Raw genomic sequence first — 20,070 nt, 5'->3', positions numbered from 1 at the left:
ACGGTTTACTAATGCATAGATGTATGTGACATTGTTTACGTGACCTCTCTTATACGCCTGAATTTTGCCTACAATTTCAACATAGATGGAGCAGAACTGGTACAAATATAACCCTTACAAGACTAAGGTGAAAATTACAGAGGGCTTGCAGAACTATCCACGAGAGCAGCGTAACTTACTTAAACCTCAATTATTGAAAGATGTTAGATATCTATCTGTGGATGTCACAGTTGTACTATCTGATAGGTAGTCAACGGATAGAACTAAGGGGCACATGCATCATTGTAAATTGCATTCGCAAATGGTGCGAATCGCAAAATTCGGCCGTTTGCGAATGCAATTTCAACTTTTGGGATGCATCATCATTTTTGTACTTTTCGCAATTTAAGAAATCGCAAAATTGCGATTTCTTAAATTGCGAATGCATTTAAGGAATCTCAAATTGAGATTCCTTAAATGCAATGCATCAAACTTAAAAAATTAGCGATTTCGCTAATAAGGGGAGCTAATTACCATGAAGTTGGCCTTCATGGTAATTTGCGAAAACTTTGAAAAATGCACTAAAGTGCATTTTTCAAAGTTCCGTTTTACACACACACATGCCCTTGGGGCATGCGTGTGTGCAAGATGTACTTATAGGCAGATTTCAGGGGTGCAACAGGGTGTCCTTTGGACACCCCTGCAACTTTGAAATTGCATTCTCAATTTGCGATTCTCTAATGGAGAATCGCATATTGAGAATGTCTTCCTATTCATTCCTATGGGCCTCAAGGCCCGTAGGACTAAATGGGGAGGTATTCCTTAATTGCGATTCTCAATTAGAGAATCGCAATTAAGGAATTTTAAGAAATCGCTATTTTTTTAGCGATTTCTTGGTGCATTGCAGTTTGCAATTCCTTAATTGCGATTCCTTATTTTTCGCAATTAAGCAATCGCAAAAAGCAATATTGATGCATGTGCCCCTAAATCTCTTACCTTGTATCAGCTAGAACGGTTACAGTTCTTTTTGTCTGAACCCTCTTATGTTCAAGGTGTTTTTATGTAATTTTCTTTTTACCTCTTTTTCTAAATGTATGCTAATATAAGATAGATTTGAGATTGGTCAATAGTTTGACAAGATTTGAGGGTTTTCCATTTCTTCAAAGTGGAAATGATGGTTGGATCCTTCATTGGGCGTGGAACTCAATTGAGAATAAGGAGCCAGCTTTACTAAGGCATTGTGCCAACGTGACACAAAGCAACCAAGATGATGCAAGAGGTATCTTATTATCTGCTATCCTGCACAAAATGTGTTCCACACTGCAAAAGTGACCTTTACACAGCACCAAAAAATCTTTGCACACATTCCATAGAGCTGATCCTTTTGCAGTTTCCTTGCATAGGATATTGTACAGTAAGAGTATATTTCCAGTAGAAACCCTACCCTGAGCAGCTTAGCCACCTCTGCACCAAGGTGCAAGGCTGTACGTGACACAAGGCAGCCTAATTTTGCGCCAGTGCCGGGGACAATAGAAGCAGTAGGACACTCTTAGGAGACACAGCACTGTGTTGTGTTTTCTCCTAAGCGTGGACACTGTGCTGCGGTGCCTGAAAAATGATCAATCTGGGCTGAGGTGTTTAACAAGACTGAAATCTCTGCAGTCCGTGTTGTAAGAAATTGCTTCATTCATGAGGCTGTGCGTGAATCATCTGCAGACAGATTGGATGCTTTGTTGTTTTTGGGCTGGTTTTATTTCAGGCTCCACTTCCAATGGTTTGAAGAAAGCAAGCTTGTTTGTTTGATGGAAGAGGTGGCAGGGTGAGGAAGACTCTGGTTCAGCCACGTTGAATTTGCAGATACGTGCAGTTTTTAATTTGCATAATAGAAGGTCCTTCCAGTGTTACTGGGATGTGATGGGTTTGTTGGTAATTGCAGTTGGATTGGTTAGTTCTTTAAAAACATTAAAGGGACCATCCACTCTAGAGAAAAAATGACATAGTTCGCTTTAGCCAGTTCTGCATCTCAAACAGTCACCAACAACAGACATTCTAGAATGTTGCTTTGCTTGGTGACGTGGGCTGGGCTTTAAAGATATTTTGTGACATCATTCACTAGATGGCCCCTTTAAATCTCTCATTTGGTTGACTTGATGCATCGTTTATACATTTTGAATAAAATAATTGTAATAAAGTGAAGCATACACGGTAAATAGAAAGAGGTCTTCTTTATTCCAACCATACACCATCACAGGTTCCAGTCAGCTAAAGGCTGCTGTGGAATGTTGAACATACTTGTGTGGGCAATACCAACAGCGGTCAGGGAGGGAAGGGTGCGGAAGGGACCAAGTGAACAAGTGAGATTACAACAATAATCTTCTATTCTTTTGATGGTATTGCGTTAATCTCTTTTCCGATTGTAAAATAATATCTCTGCTGATTCATATTACACCACTTACTGTTAACCTTAGGACATGTTTATTATTTAGTTTCACAGGATCTGAAAATCCAATGCTTTCCATATGCATGATGAAGATTATTTGGCGTTGCCTTAGCGCCTGTGGTATCGAGGAATTTAGATGCACGTTTCAACAATATCTTCCTTGCTTGTGATGTTAACACGTCTGATTGGAATGGGATTTGAATAAGATTGGTTGCCATGTTGAGGGCGATAAAGCAGGTTACATAGCATGATGCTTAGAGCGTGATGAGGCCAGGCGTATGGCATGATTTAGAGTCTTGCAGGCGGGTTACTCAGTCACATACATGAGGGATAGGTATTACAAGTCCATTATATCCTAAGGCACTTGTAATATGGTGGATGGGATATCCGTCACGTTTGTGTCACCTGTCTGCCAGAATCTAAATCAGGCACTTAGATTTGTTCTGAGATATTTGTGGATTCAGTGTTATGGGAAAACACTAGATCTAGTGTGTGGCTGATGAAGTTAGCTGGGCCATTAGCCCGTTAATTAAAATCCAGATTCAGCAAGTCTCCAAATAATTCCATCATTAGTTTTATGTTCCAAGCAAGTCATTTAATATGCTGTGTGACATACAGATACATTAGCATATTATGTTTTGCGGAGTAAACTGTACGCCAGTAATAATTAAATTCTTCCAGATGTTGGGTATTGATGCTGCTGACAAGAGTCATAGCTAAGTGTTTACTCGCTGTCAAACACTGGATGACACACAACTATCTATGTTGCTGGAAAAACCCAGGCTTTGGAGATTTGGTCTTCCATCAGTTCTATCTTTTGTCTGCCATCACAGTCAGCCTACCCTCCAATGGCAGTCCATACAGCCAGGACCTTGAGAGTGAGTTTTGATACAGATCTATTTTTAATGCCCCAGCTACTTTCACTGGTGAAACGCGTCAATTGTCGAGTCTTCCATCCTTCTAAAATATGCCCACTGCTGAATATTAATCATAGGATTGCACTAGAGCATGGCATTGTGGTTTCCTCATTAGTTCTTTTGTATGCAGCTAAGCACACCATACCTTTACTTCAAGCTATTTAAGGAATATCATTGAAGATTTTTTTTTGCAGTCAAAATTCGACCTTCTAATAAATTTGAGTCAAAGCCAGAATTAGCCATGTAGAGTGACACAGATGAACACGGAAGTCCTCTGCCTATTCTGGAAGGCCTTACATGCTCCACTCTTGAGTTTTTTTCCAAATGCCTTCACTGTGTGTTTTCTCACAGTAACCTACCTTTAATGTCACACTCAAATTGGAGATTCCCTGGTGGCAAAACTCAAAACTTGGCCTGAAAGACCGGACAAGTTCTCGGTTAATGATGTAGAACCGGCTGATCCGCTTTGACAGAGTACTGGCTTGATTAATGTGGCGTTTATTTTTGGTAATATATTGTCATTTCTTACTTTAACTATTTTTTATAATTATAGTATATATTGTTCATACTGGATGATATTCCCTGGATTAAGTTGTACAAAACGGATAAAGGTCTGTGTGTCTGTCTGTATTTGTCAACCAGATAGAAAGATTTCCTTTGATTGCGATTGTAGCTATAAGGCTAGTTCTACGTTTCATTGAAGAACCTGGATTCATGGAGTGTGGTCCGTAAATTATTACTATGATGAATGAAGGAATGAACCGTTTAGAGAAGCCGAGAAGTAAGCAGACCTGCATTCAACGGATTAATAACACACACCAGATATTTCTCTGCAAGGCAGCCTTGGAAAGAACATTAGCTTTATCCCACACTTGTATTCTCAAGTCCCTGTTCTTGATTTAGTATTCTGGTGGAAGGATACTGATGAATCAATCAATCCTCTGAAGTGCCCAGGAAGGCTTCACACAAACCCCAGAGTCTGGTTTCTTGCTCTGTTCCCCGCTGTGCTCTTCCGACATAGGTGTTTACACCTCCTGACCAATGCCAGTCCTGTATTTGTCCCAGAATTGTGTGGCGTAGGGAGGCCAGGTTTTGAATCCATTCTGTCTGTCCTATCCAGTACCCTGTCTAGTCTACTCACTTTCGGGAAACCAGTCATGTCTGCATGGACCACCCATACCTAGCGGCTTGCCAAGCCTGGGAAAGACCAGAGACTTAGTTGTGCGCTGCTGTAGATATTGTCCTGGCACGTAATGGCTGTAAGACACCAACTGGCCACCTATTTGTGGCACCATAAAAAGGGCATACCATAATATCCTGGTGCATTATAGTGCACCCTCAAGGATATATTTATCTTGAGTTGGGATGATCAGAACTTATGGAAGAGGGAATACTGGCTTCTGCTGCTTTACTAACACATGCATTTGTTGGTAACTACACCACAGACATCATCTCAATCAATCATATCCTCTTACACCACATCCATGAAATGAACACAGGAAGTGAATCGAATTCTATCCTCAGAGTTCTAAGAGTTCCACTAGGTCCTCCATGTACTACTAACACTCCTAGACATCATCAGCAGTGCCTCAATGAGAGGCGTTGTCACGAGGCCTATGAGGCAATGATATGAAGCAAGCGTGTAGGACTCACAGTAACCTGCCATGGGAAGAGCGGTGGTTTGCATGCCCAGGAGTTACACCTTGGAACAAATGGATGTCGGGTCTGAACTCCACATACCTGCGCTATTTGCTCCTGTAAGTCTTCCATGTGCTCCAGCATGGCGTTCTTCGTCTCAGTATCCTCCAGCAATGTGCCGACATCGAAGATGTTGTCCAGATAGGCTTGGATCTGCACCAGGAGCTTGTCACTTTCTGTGAGCTTCAGTTTCTAGAGAAAATTGAAGAATAAAAAGCAGACGTTAAGCTACTTTAAGACTCTGTTTCGGATTACATTATTAACGCACGAGTAAGCAAGGTGCCAAGAGTGATCATGAATGGCCTGGTATAAAAAATGTTATGTAAATCTGTAAGCGATAACTGAACTGAGATCAGACAGCTACAGCCAATACAGGAACCTTCAAAAAACAAACTTTAAAGAAAGCCTTCGATTAAGGTTGTACTAGACTCCATGATTGACAAATGTCAGACATAGGAACCAACCTTCCTGATGTGAGTCTACCCAGGGGACCACTCCACTCTACTTCAGTATACACACTGTCTCCAGTCCTGAAAATCCCACCTACAAATCAAGGATTTCAGGTGTGTTAGTCTAAATAGTGCAATGAAAGCAAAACAAGACCACCCACAATGCAGTAGGCTTTGGCTACCACACAATAGTTCAGGACCAAACACTGTCCAAAATGACCTGGAGGGAGGCGGTCACCCTACTTCTAGTGGTCTGGTTATTAGACCTATTAAACTCTGTCTGTGTGTCTAAGTGTGTTTGTGTGTGTGTGTGAATAGATAAATAGACAAGAGAATAGATGTTGTGTGAACACAACCGAAACAACATACATTTCTCTTCTCTCACCTCAAGGTACTCGTCCAGGCCCAGGTAGGTGAACTCGTACTGCAGAAACACTCGGAAGTTCATGTTCTCCACCGAATGCACCACAATGTTGATGAACTGCATACAAGCCACCTGCATGGAAGACGCATATTAGATACACACAAAAAAATAGCACACGAGTGGAGTAGAAGGGCACGTTCAATATGGACTCCTCGTCTAAACCTTTCAAAGTATAAGAAAAGGGGCACCTAGTAAAGTTAGAAATCCTGCTCTAATAGTAATAGTGATGCATTAAAATTCTTTTTTTTTTATTTACAGCTGTTCATGCGCTCGTCAGAGAAGCTTTGCGTGCATGCCCAGACAGCCCAATCTACCCTCTCAGACAGTTGGTGGCAATTAAGTTAAAAAGAATCTATCTATCTCATGTCTCTCCCACTACATCACCTCACCCTTCTCTCTTTACCGTTCTCTGCCTGCCTATTTTTACATCTCTATGTATCAACGTTGCCTTCTTTATTTCAGCTCTTTATCTCGCTTACATCCAACCTAGCGCGTTCAATACAGCTCTCTCTCGGTTGCACGACATCACCGCTCTCTCAACCCCTTTCTGGATCTAACTTAATATTGCTACCTCTCTACCCCATGTCTCTACCTGAGCCCTCCCTTTATATCTCTTTCTTCGCTAGCTCCACATGCCTGTGAACCTTAGTCCATTTTACTCTATCTCGACTCTCTCTATCTGACCTCTCTCTCAATACCCCTCTGAGCTACCCTCTCCCAACCTTAAGTCTCTTACTCCACCTCTCCCCCTTTACTACCCCTTACCTTACTTACCCTCTGCATGTACCTGTGTTTATTTGCTAACTCACCTCTCCACCTCCCCTCCAACACTTTCTACTTCGGTTTCCTTTACCACATCTCTCTCACTTCCTTACTCCCTTTTCACTATCTCTTGTTCACTATCCTTTTCTTTATCATTATCTCGTCTCTGCACCTCATTCTCCTTTTCAACACTACCTCTCTCTTCCTCACAACTCTCTGCCATCCTTTGTGTCAGCCACCTCTCTTTCTCCACCTCTTCTAAGTCTCTCGAATCCACCACTTTCTAACTACACTTCACCTGTAATTCTACACTATGACCTTTTCTGTCTCTCCTTTTCTCTGCCTCACTATCCTCTTTCCCTGACCTGTTTTTCCGTACCTCTTCTCATTTTGCCACTCTCTCTATCTCAATTCCCCTTCTATGCTTCTCTCACTGCTTCACCTCTTTACCTCAATATCTCTCCGCCTTTACCTCTTCCTAACTCCCCCCTCTTTCTACCTTACCAAACTCTCCCTCTCTGCCTTCCCACTGATTGTAAACCAAACCTCTCTCTCTCTCTCACACTTACTTCTCCTTATATCTAGCTTTATCTATGTAACTTTAAAACCTAACCTGCTTCGCTACCTCTCTTTCTTTACCTACCCTTTGCTTTTTCTACCTCTCTGTTTATTTCTGGTTACCTTACCTTTCTCTCTTTACCTTACTTCTCTCCCTACTTCACTCTACCTCATCTCTTTCTCTATCTCCTTTCTCCCTCTATTTCACCTCCATTGCTATATCATTCTCTGTACCTCTCTGTTCTCCTCCTGCCCATCTGATTTCTTTTACTGACCAGAGTCAGAGGTCACTCAGTATCCAGATGCATACACACAAAGAAAGAGCAGATGAGGGACAAGGAAGAGGAAGTGAACGAAGGAGAATATTGTCAGATTTCACCTGATGGAATAGTGAAAATCCTCAGTGCAGGGCTTTGATTTTCGCCGGTGACCCTCAAAACTGGAGGGGTGTCGGGGGGACTGAGCGACAAAACCAGTGGGGGGCAAAAAGATAATTTAAAAAAACGATAAAAAATGTACTTACCTGTGTTTCACTCTACGTGTTTTCTTCAATCTTCTGCCTTCCGAGCAAACCAGGGCACCTCATGGAACCTCCGGCAACCCCCTTCTGCAAATCCCGACGCTGCCCTCATGCTGCAGATGAGCAGCATGAGAGCAGTGCCAGGATTGGCTGGAGCGGGCTGTCTCGAAGCTCCATCAGGCACTGGAGGCCTGTGTCTGCGTTACACCCTGTTGTCTGCAACAGGTACATGGAGAGGTTTACACTACGCATGTCAGGCTGGCCGTTGCAAGATGGCGGGCAAAATTGACTTGCACAGTGTACACTAGTAGAGTGAGCGCCACTCCCCCACTGCTAGGCAGTAGCAAAGCCCCGCCCCCAACCACTGCTCGAACTGGGAGCAATGACAAATAAAACAGTAATAAAATGAATTACCGTTGTATTTTTCAATTTTGCTGCACTGGCAGGGGGGTGTTGTTTTTCCTCTGCGCTAATTGGGGGGCCGCCGCTGCATATATCCTATGCTAAAATACGACAGTAATGCACATAATATCAACCAAATAACGACACTGTATTCACTGGGTATTTTCACACCTAAGGCCAGTTGATCCCTATGAATTCCCTGGACTTTTAGGAATGCTGTGGTGATGGAATCCCCATCTTTCAATCCACCCTCTGGAAAATGTTTGTATACCTCTGGGGGGTGGAGACGGAGGCTGTACCACCTTTGGACTGGCAAGACCCACTGCCACCAATGCGCGATCATGTGTCCTCACTAGGCAATGTCAATGGGGACCAGTGAGTACCACCACCCATAGTAACACCACAGATGTTCGGAGGGACCCTAATGGTTAACCTACACCCATGTATTCCCTCAGCCAAGGTTAACAAAGAGGTAAGAGGTTTTAGATGTGGGCAGGAAAAACAACCATGCAGGAAGGATAATTATCATTCACTGTAGAGGCATAGGTAGTGCAAAGATGCCAAGCCATGTTTTAAATGTTAGAATGATATTAAAAATGCAGCTCTTTTACTGTATCAAGAACATTTGCCTTTACAAAAACATAAACAGAGATGTTAAAGTATTATATAGCATAGTGGTATCTCTCTCTCGTGATATATCTATCAATCTATCTATATATATCCACCCAAAAACTACACTGTATTCACAGGGTATATATATCGCAAGAGAGAGTATGAGAAAAAGAGAGCCGGGAGAGAAAGGATAGTAAGAGAGAGGGGACAAAAAGAACGCTAAATGTAGATAAAAAAGAGACAGATTGAGAGCCTGGGGACACCAGGGAGGTGGCACAATAATATCTCGCACACGTACCATGAAGTCGATGTTGCTGTCCTCATTTCGGAAATATTCCATCAGTTTTTCAAAGCGGTGCTTCTCCCCACAGACCTGCATCAAAAACAGATGAGAGGATTATCTATTATCTGGAGTTTGGAAGGCCGAGATAGACGTCTCCTCCGCCACCTCCAGCCTCCAGGTCAGTGCTTAATTTCTAAAAAAAGAAGTGCAGGTGCTGAAAAATTTGCCAAGGAGGCCACCACTCAGCTCTTCCTCCGGTGAGCCCCACTTTCAACACTCTCACTGCCTTAGTCTCTATCTTCTAACCTTGATCTGTGGTCTGTCCCCTAAGTCTTTGCTCTGAGAGTCTATCCTCTCACCACGCTAATTGTTTTCTATCACCTTTGTCACACCCTGTATTTCTGATTTGCCCTCTATTCATTTTAGCCCTGCGCTTTTTTCTTTTCCCTTTTATTCATTCTCTTCTTTTTCTCCCCTCGATCTAGCTCTTTACTATCACTCTCTAGCAGTGATTAGCTGTGTCTCCATTTTATCATTTGTCTGCTTTTTTTCCTCTGTCCTGTCCTCCAGATTCTTTCATTCTATCTTCTTTCTTCCTAATGCGCTCTTCTTCACATCATGGCTGCTTTCTCTTTGTATCTGATTTTATCTCCTCCTTTTCTTCTACTTTGCTCCGTTTTATCTCTCTCCTCTCTTGTTGTTTCTTCTCCTCTGTACTCTTGCTGTCTCTCATCTCTAACACTGCTGCTGCCTGTGACCCCTGTCGTCAGCCTGTACATATCCCTGCTATTTTGAACTCTGTGTTTTCTTGTTGTCATTCCTAAAAAAGCAGAAGATGACGTGTTTGTACACCAAATGAAAATGCTTTTTTGCATATATTAATCAGTGTGGTATGGCTGGGTTTATTGCGGAACAGGGGGCAGCTTGAGCGCAGCAGGTCAGGTCACTGCTAGTGCTGCCTGTAATTAGTAGGTCCAGGAATGACGACGGCATCAGCATCCACTGCTCAGCTTGCTGTGCCCTGCTTGTTACAGCACAGGTATTGTCCCCAGCCGTAATGTTGCCAATGTCGGTAAGTATGGCTGTGGTGCCCACTGGACTCACTCACGCTCAGCAATTACCATGCTGGGGTGCAGCGCACAGATTCTACTGGTGACGCCATGGCGCTCAAAAGTTGTGTTGGGCCGCAGCCGTATCGAGCACATTGAAAATAGCAGCAATGCAGGGCTGCCGGATATGATACTTTGGCTACGCAACAAGTGGAAAGTCCACACTTACTTTCATTTATTCTTCCTCAAGAGCCCTCACTCCCAAGTTCCAAATGCGCTCTTGCAGCTTCCTTGACTCAACTCCGTCATGAGCCAGCCCCCAGCTACAATTATCCAATGGGAGGTTAAGGCTCAGGCAGTGGCAGGGTGCAGCAGACTAGGGGAATAGAATGCAAGCCATAGTTTGTCGATGACTTCTTGGATTTGTGATCAGCGTGATGACATCATCACTAATGTGGTGATACACAATCATGCCTGCCTGGACAGGCATATGCCGGCCTGCCTATCAACATTTACCAGCCAGTCACCATGCAATGTATGTTATTCTTTTTATTTTGAATTGAACAATTAATATTGAGACCACCACCTGCAGGTTCAGCAATTGTAGCCCCGGTCCTGTGAAATAAGTGCAGGTGCTGAGCACCTGAAAGCACCTGCTCAAATTAAGCACTGCTCCAGGTCCTCTCGGCATCCATGCCTTTCTACTGCTCTGGGTCACCGATAGGAAACCGGGGTATTGCACACGTTTATATTCACAATTTTAGGGGCATATTATCAAGAGAATTATCGCCGCTTTACCGGCCGTTTTCGGCCGAAAAGCAGCGATAATTCTTTTGCAACATCAACAAGGGCACGCTAACGCGTGTTCCCTTAAGTAAGCAGCCCTTGAAATTTCACTTTGTATGTCAGTGATGAATATCGCTAATGACATGCAAAGTAGGCGTTCCCTTACATTTCTCCCTGGAAATCTGCACTGACACGGCAGAGCAATATTATCAAGCCTCAAGCAAACCCGCGATGCGATTAAATAAACCGTGCTAGCCGCGGTTATCGCGGGTTTGCAATGCCTGGTCAGAAACTGACTTACCCATACTTTTAATGGCAGGAGGATTGTACGGCTGAGGCAACGGGGCATATTAACAAGGAAAGGCGATAAATATCGCATTTTCCATTTTGCGCGATTCTGTTTCAAGCCGCTATCACTGGATTTAATCGCTGTGGAGTTATCCCTTGATAATAATGCGATATCTCGGCGATTAAATCCGGCGATATGCGGCGTTATACAGAATCGCGCAAAGCGGGAAATGCAATATTTATCGTGTTTCCTTGTTAATATACTCCTTAGTACCTTTCTGGCTTTCCTGGAATTCACAAATGATTCTACAGAAATTCCTAGAAAGCTGAGAATCAAGCGGCACCCAGCAGTGCTCAAATATGTAACGATTGGGGATTAATGCAGGCTCTCGAAGGTCCTGTGGTGTGGGGGGGGTGTGGGGGGTGTAGCTCACCGTTCAGGGGTCTAACATTAAGCCTAAGGCCTGTGAGTGTCTGTGTCTCAGACCCTCATCACATTCTGCAGGTGAGGGAGGCAGGCTCGGCTCTAGGATTTTTTTGTCTGGGGGTAGGGCACGAGGATGAATGGGTTCTGGTAAGTATTTCAGAGATTCGATATTTTAGGTGTTGGCATCTGTCCTCTTTTGACATTTTTAAGGCAATAACCACCACCCAAAGAGCTACAGACTTCGCTTTCTCTGATGCCCTTCTGGCTTTGGGAAAGGGGAGGGACTTTTCTTGTCAGAACTTTAAAATGTAGATGCAGAACATTCAGGCTGAAGCATGCTCCTTATCACGAGCACCAACAGAAACCTTTACTGCTGCTAAGCAGAGCGGCTTTACAGCTGTATATGTTTTAAAAAAAAAACTATACCAGGTTTTTATGTTGAAAAGCATTGAAGTTTAAAAATACGCTACAATAAGCCCAGATCATAACTCCGTTTTGTACTAATATCAATATCATGTATTGGTGCTTTTATTGCACAAAAAGCAGTAGCATAAAAACCCATAATGCACCAAGAACTGGGTAATATGGAAAATATTTCATTGTTACCTGTACAATATAAATTTTATCAATATCATGGCATTCCCCAAACCACTCAGCAGTGCTTTAACATTGTCAAGGTGACTAGGATTAAGTGGCTGGAGGACCAAATTATACACACATAATTATGCAGCAAAAATGCTAGTTATTTGGCACTTTGTCCAGTATTATTTTCATCCATCTGAGAAGCAACATTTTTGGCAAACGCTGCAAATTTTGCAAATTGTGACAAGTGCAATAAATCTATAAATATGTGGTAAATGCCGAAACCAAAGGATCACCTAAATCTACTGACCATCACAATTAATGTTGCTGTTGGTTTTTATGAACCATTTATTCAAATAAAATGTAAACAAGACCTAACTATTCTAATTCCCCTCAGTGCCATTGTTAGCAGCCTTTTCACGGTAACTATACAAAAATAAATATGAAATATAAACAATATATAACAATATCAGGTGTAATCTGGTCCTAGTAATATTTATTTAGCATAGTTACTTAAAACCATTGCAATACAAAATAGATTAAGAGCAGAGAGTGATAAAACTACAATTCTAATAAAATCAGTGTAAAACATTCACATTTCCTTAGATCAAATGTATACACAATAACCTCATAAGCAATAAAAAATTTGAAAAAATAGTTACATTTTGTGTTTATAAGATGGTCTGTATTGCTGTCAATGGTTCAAATGAAATTTACAAATCACTCAGTCTTTGGCCTTATGGTTTATGATATCACCAGGACAACTCACTGGCAATGTTGGACCATATTACACAGTTACCTGATATGTATCCTATGTATATAATCTAATTTGGGCTTGATTAAGTTTACCAAATGTTGTCTACCATCCAGGGATGAACATTAGGTTACATAAGCAAAGGTAGGTAAACCTTAATCAAAGATTTCATCGTTTAGAGGATGAATATAATTTTTAGAAATACAGGTATTGTATTGAGTTCTTCATTTTTATGTTCATACACAAAATTGGTGAACTTTCATGACATTACAAATGAAAAATGTGGAGTCCCTGCAAAATGTACATATTGCAGAAATGATCAAATACAGAAATAACCCCAGCAAAATGGCACAATAATCCACATGTATAGTTGTTAGCAGTTTCAGTTATGAAATATTCACCCCAGGATACATTTTTGAGTTCTTGTAATGACTTAGCATTTAGCTGACAGCGCCAGGGTGCATAACTTCCCACTTCGCTTGACTTGCTCTTCTTACTTAGCAAAGTGCATTATGCTCTTTCCATATCTCCCAAGATATTTTTCACATTTCTTGGGACATCCCCTATCTATTACCACTCTTTCCACCGTCATACACCAGACCATATATTTTGGGGTCCATTCCTCAATTTCTGGTGGTGATGGGCTGCCCCATCATTGTGCTGTATATCTATTTGCTAGTGGAACCCAAGCTTCTTATCAACCATTATTTCTCTTTAATCAAGCAACTACTTAGTGTGTGGATAAAAGTACCCTCTCAGCCACAGCTTCACGGGCACATTTCACTATTATTACACTCAAATTTGCACAGCTGAACTGTTGAGTAGTGTACTCTTGAAAATATTCATTTGGATTTAGGGAAACCAGATCTCGCTGATAACTCTCTGGGGGGTAGATAAATGTTTCCTCTCGTAGCCCATTTTCTATTGGGCCTGTCTTTTTCCCATCTGGCTTTGAGGCAGGCTCTCCAAGTGTTTTTGGCTGAGATATTGTTTTTTTGGCCATTCCAGCCTCTTGTAGCCTTAGCTCTAGTGGTGACGCATCTAGCAATTCTATCACCCTCTTAATATTTAGTTGTTTGCGTGTTTTGTAAATTGTATTTGGTATACAAATGTGTAAATTGTGCTTGCCGTGTACCAAGTGAACTGACCATAAAAGTAGCCTTATTAATTCAGGAAAATAATATTGCTGGGCCCTATACTAACCAAACATAGAAAACAGATTTGCTCAGACTAGACAATCCTATACCGTGCGCTACGTAGCTCTGTTTAGCCACTCATTTATATACAAAGATTTCAACATGAGTTAAGGGTACAATGGGTGCACACTATGAACCATAAAACATATCGCAAATGTTCTGAAATACATCAGATAAGGTGCTTAAAAAAATACTTAATTAATTCGAAATGTTCATTAATAATAAACAATACAAATTGCTGTATTGTTTAGGAATAACTGGTGTATTATTATACTGATATAATGCTTTTTTCTTTTTTAAAAGCACCTCAACTATGTTTCAGTATTGGTTAGAATTTATTCCGTAAGTTCTTTTTTTCCTTATGTGATGTAGTCTGAAGCAACTTCAGGCCGGACTGGGAAAAGAAACCTGCCCTGGCAAATTGCTCAGTTGCACCCTCCTCCCCGGTGAGGATGAGGGCAGCCGAGCATTTGCAAGGGCCCTTTACGGCTGATTTTGTTACCGGGGCTGATGTTGCCGACACAAGGTAACAAAAACGGCCCCCCACAGGCCCAAAACCGGCCCCACCCTAGCGGCCTACTGGGGAAACGCCCGGTGCCCGCTATGGCCAGTCCGGCCCTGTTTACGAATGCGGCAATTGTTATGTTATCTGAATTTGTAAATCGTGGATAAACACCCATGAGGGTATTGACTCTGAATAGGGCAGGCCTGAGGAGGAGAATTCAACCATAATGAAGAAATCTGTGTGGAAATCTGATTCATTCATCTAATCTCCCAGCATTACTTATTCTATGACTTGGGCTTCGGGTTCTCCCCTCATAAATCCTGTATTTGAGCACTTTTGTGTTACTCACGCACCAAATACAATTGTGCTTGGGGCCCCCTGTGACCAAGAGAGAAACCCCCTCTTTTCAAGGAGCACCCCAACTCTCTGCTAACGATTAAACGACCGGCTGCATCTCTGCAGAGAACCTCTGTCTCCTCCACAAAGAGCAGAAGTCAGAGACAGACACTCCTCTGCACGAAACGCCCAGAAGGACTGCCAAACGGATCAGATGAAAGACACCCCTCTCAGGGATTTAGGTGGGATAAAAAAAACTGCGGGGGGGGATCTCTCAAAGGGGCTTGGCCTATGTCCTTATGGGCGTGAATCAAACATACAGGCTAAAAATCTGAACTTAGCATTGTGTACTGCTCGACCGTTTTGCTGCCTCTTTCTGTTACTGCATACAGATATATAACACAACAACTGACAGTACACATAAAGCAAGCCAGGACTATTGAATTTGTCATGGTTGTTAGCTGCATAAGAAAAACAAGCATTGGCATAGCCAATAGTTCTCGCTTTTGGGACTTTATGAGTGTTTAGTTATACAGCACAATATCCACGGTGCAACAACATCAAGTGTTGCATGGCTAAACACTTATAGGGTCCCAAAGGCGAGACCTATTGGCTATGCAAATGCTTGTTTTAATTGCCACTAGGACCGGACTGGCCGTAGCTTGATTGCCACTGCCATGATTCCTGTGTTTTTAAAAAGCGTGGGATAGTGTGAATGTGATTGACAGCACAGGGCCTGAATGGACCCTGCTTGGTCAAGCACAGCTGGATGGTGAGCACCAGACATTATTCAAATGAGCCCTGCTGAATAGCTCAGCTGTGAGTAGCAACAAAGACTTTATTGTAAATAATATTGAAAATGCTTTAGTTTTGAAATTACGAGACTGTGAAATAACTATATATTGCTCCATTAGTCACCCTTTGTAAAATATTTACTTTTGTTTATTGCGGGCTTGAAAAATGTCCAGAAGCTGTTAATACTGTGCAGCTGTTGCCCATGCAGCTGCCTTATCGGTCTCCGATGAGCACATTTTAAACGTTACCGTGTCTCTTTTTACCCATGTTGTGGACTGGTATGAGAATAAAACTAAAGATTGTTCTTGATTCCCACCATTCCTGAGTGTATCCTAAGTCGCATGTTCTGGGTTGCCTAATCATTGGTTGCTTTGCTATAGGACGAAGAGCTAATGAGGCACTGATGCTAGTCGGTTAGGGGTTCTAGGTACTGAGGTGAGTTTATTGGTCCACCACAATTCACTGAGGTCCTGGGTCTCTGTGCACAGCTCTGTGTATGAGCAGAATCTCTGCAACAACACACAGTGTTTATATTTTTGCCTTTGTTATGTTCTACTGTTTTTTTTTTGGGGGGGAGGGGTTGGACAGAGAGAGCACACCAAGACTAGTTAACCGCATTTTCATTTATCCACCCAACACACATATTTACATTTCTGCGAGTAGCATGTCTCAGTGTATGCGCTCAGCCTTCTTTGCATGGAGAGAGCACGTCTATGGTATATCTCTTTGACTCCTTTTGCAAACTTTAACTCCTCCTACAATTTCTAGCAAGCCAAGGACAATGAGGCATGTGCCCTATAATCATCAGGTTTTTTTTTGCTCTGCAGGGAAGTGACTTTTGCATTTGCAAGGTGTCCCGGATGGTCATAATAGTGACCGTGGATGCTGCTCCCAGCATTGTTTAGCAGTGCAGTATGATGCAGAGTTCCATGAGCCAGGCAGTCTTGCTGTGCCACTGCCACCACCTGACCTGGGATGATGAGGAAGTGGATGCAGCATCAGCAGAGTATAATCAAAAGGAAAATAATAAATAATGAAGCTGCTGATTGGACTGGCTATGATTGCCTATGTGGCCTGTAAATTGGGGGGGGGGGGTTCATTGCTGGCAGTTATTGCTCCAGATCTCCCTGCAGACACTGCAACCTTTCTCCTCTCTGTTCCCAGGGCCAGGACTACTTACAATATTTGAATTGTCATGCTTTTTGATGCTCAACCCTCCCGCTTCTGCTGCTGCCTTTCTCCCCTCTGTTTGGGGGCAGGTAGCTCCCGTGTCACAGTCCCTAGTGTTTACCCATGCTTCTCACATTCCTTGCTTGTCATCTGTACCCTGATACCATTATAAATAAAGTACGGAATTGGATTCGTCACTGCATGTTCTCTTGACCATATACCTGCTTTGAGCCATATAGTTGCTGTTGAGCCTTATTTAGTTCCTGTTTCTTGGTAAATACTGTGAAATTCCCTATTACAAATATTTGGCTTCAAGGCAATAAAGTGCTTAATCCAGTAAATATAATCACTTTCCGAATGCTGATTCATTTAGAGCTTGCTATAATGTGCCTATAAGTGTCAAATATTCCACGTTAAAGAACAATAGATGCTGTAGCACCCAGGATAATGTGCTGCATGGCTAAATACTTATAAGGTCCCAAAGGTGAGACCTTTTGGCTATGCCAATGCTTATTAGAACTGGAGGTGCTGAGCACTGACAGTAACCGGCCCACTTACAGCCCTGACCCCCGTGCATAAAACCTTCTCAGTGACTCCCATAGACATCAGATGATGAGCACCTCTCTGCACTAAAAGATCAAAGAGACTCCAATAGAGATTGGATGATAAACACTCTTCTGCATAAAACTCATAAGGACACCCATAGAGATTAAACGACGGACACCCCACTGCATAACTCACTCACAATTCCTTCCATAGAGATGAGTTGATAACGCCCTTCTGCATTGACTCCCATAGAAGCTAGAGGCTAGATACCTCTATGCCTAGGAATTCCTTCGCAGATATAGAGAACTGTCGACCAACAGCCTTCTTCATAAAACCTCACTGTGACTCTATTAACCCTTTCGCTGCGGCGGCAATTCTGCCGCAGCGCCAAGGGGCAGGAGGGGCCACGCGGTGCTCCGACGCTGGTGACGGAACGCCCCTCGGGTGGGCTGTGCTTGTGACGGAGCGGTTCCGCCCCGCCCGCTCAATAGAACGCGCCGCGCAGGCGCGGCAAGCGGTCCGTGACGGAACCGCTCCGTCACCGGCACAGCCCACCTGAGGGGCGTGACAGAGCAGTTCCGTCACCAGCGGGGGAGGGGTTAAAAACCAGATGGAAACATCACTGTGTATTAAGTCGTTACAGTGACTCCCATAGAGACCAGAATATAGACACCTCTTGGCATAGGAGTTCCTTTCCACACATAGAGGGCTGTAAACTGCCAGCCCTCTGCATAAAACCCTCAAGGTCACTCCCATAGAGGTCAGAGGACAGACTCCTCTCTGCATAGGAATTACTTCACATGCATAGAGATCTGTGGACTGATCTGCATACAACCTTTAGAGTGACTCAATAGAGATCGAAAGATAGATACCCCTCTGCATTAAAGCATCACAGTGAATGCCACAGAGGTTAGAGGTCAGACATCTCTCTGCATGGAAATTCTTTTACACACATAGATATCTGTAGACTAAGAGCTCTTTGGACTTTGGACTTGGTGTCAGCATGCCATCAAAACTTTCTTCATTCTAGTTCTAGGCCACTTAAACACTAATCACACCTCAAGTGGCATATAGGTACAAGCACGTGCCTTTTGCGTTGGCTTTGGCTTCAAACGTCTTCCAATGATCGATGCATCACCTTTTCAAAGATATGTCGAACATCACCTATTTTCAGCATGATGTCTTGATATTTGGGGAGAGTCTCAAACAAATGACTAAGGGATAACAATTAAGAAGGATAAATGCAAAATCAGACTCAAGGGAGTTGAGTATTTGGGCCACCGGTTGAATGAAAAGGATATCACTATTGTTCAATTTGATAACAGGGATAAAAGAGACTCCCTTTCCTCTGCCAAAGGACCTACTGAGGTCTTTCTTGGACCTGGGAGAATTTTTTTCCCTGTGTATCTCAATGTTTGCAGACATGATGAAGTCATTTGGAAACTGCTATTGACAAATGAGAAATGTGAGTGCTATGCAGAGGGTGAGGAGTTCTGTGAATTAAAAAGAAGCATTACAATGGTTCTTGCAATAAAAGCATTTGATACGAGAGATCGAACAATCATAAGTACTGATGCCTGCAATATAGGCTTGAGGGCTTTTTATTGCAATATATGAACGATAGGAAGGTTACTGTTGCATGTGCATCTTGACCTTTAAAGGATGCTAAAACACTTTAGGAGGTTTCTATGGGGCACTGATTTTGTTATTCACATTGATTATTGCCCTCTGATAGATGTGTTTATCACCAAGGGGACAGTGGTGACAGACTCTTCTAGAATTTCATGTTGGCTCCTGAGGCTGTTAAAGCATAATTAAATAATGGAATATGTTCCTAGAAAAAAAACAATCATACCACATTGTTTGCCTCGTGTCCGGGTGAAAGGTGATCCGGACATTGAACTGATTCCGATTTTAGTTACAGAGATGAATTTCGCATGATAAATAGGTGGCAGGCATGCAGGAGAAGAAGGTGTTGCAGAAAGTGCAGAAGTACCTGTCGGAAGAGTGGAACGGAAAGGTTCATGCTTCAGACATAGCAGAGGCTTTCTGTGATGTGAACCTTCGTATTCTGGAGATGTTATGTTCAGAGGAGAGCTATTGCTGGTGCCTCAAGGTTTGAGAGAATGCATTTTGCAACTAGCAACAAGGGGGGTGCATCTAGGAATGAATGCCATAATAGTGTTGTATTAGAGCAGAGTATGATACCTAATACCCCATTTCCGAAGATGTCAAGTGCAGAGAGACTGCAGAGGAAATGGGCTAGCTTCTCAGCAGCTAACTTCAATCACACCCTTCAACAGGGCGGGCCACCGGGAGGCAATGATATTGAAACTGCATGTAGCACACTAGATGAAGGGATTACTGAGGCGCTAGACAGAGCATCCCCATGGTCCTCTAGTGCACGGAGGAGACAGTCAAAATCTGCCCCATGGTTCAATAAAGAACTCAAGAGAGCTAAGACTTCGTGCAAGTGTTTGGAACGAATATGGAGGAAAGAGTTTTCAGAGCATAGGAAGACCGACTATAGTACTAGTCTAAAACACTACCACTCACTCATAAGGAAAACTCAGGCCGCCCACTACAATACAA

General features: G+C 42.8%; 1 protein-coding gene across 1 annotated transcript in view; it reads right to left on the bottom strand.

Annotated features, from left to right (window-relative positions):
* Positions 1-20,070, bottom strand: part of FMNL1 (formin like 1) — a 382,798-nt gene that overhangs the window by 114,433 nt on the left and 248,295 nt on the right. The window contains exons 10-12 of the mRNA XM_078645122.1: positions 9,060-9,134; positions 5,869-5,979; positions 5,077-5,226 (exon numbers count right to left, since the gene is read on the bottom strand). Of these exons, the coding sequence (XP_078501248.1) occupies positions 5,077-5,226; positions 5,869-5,979; positions 9,060-9,134 (336 nt within the window). The remainder of the gene's footprint in view (positions 1-5,076; positions 5,227-5,868; positions 5,980-9,059; positions 9,135-20,070) is intronic.

Source organism: Lissotriton helveticus, chromosome 5_1, assembly GCF_964261635.1.
Source record: "Lissotriton helveticus chromosome 5_1, aLisHel1.1, whole genome shotgun sequence".
Taxonomy (NCBI): domain Eukaryota; kingdom Metazoa; phylum Chordata; class Amphibia; order Caudata; family Salamandridae; genus Lissotriton; species Lissotriton helveticus.
The sequence above is the reverse complement of the archived record's forward strand: the minus strand, read 5'-3'. Positions and strand labels throughout refer to the sequence as shown.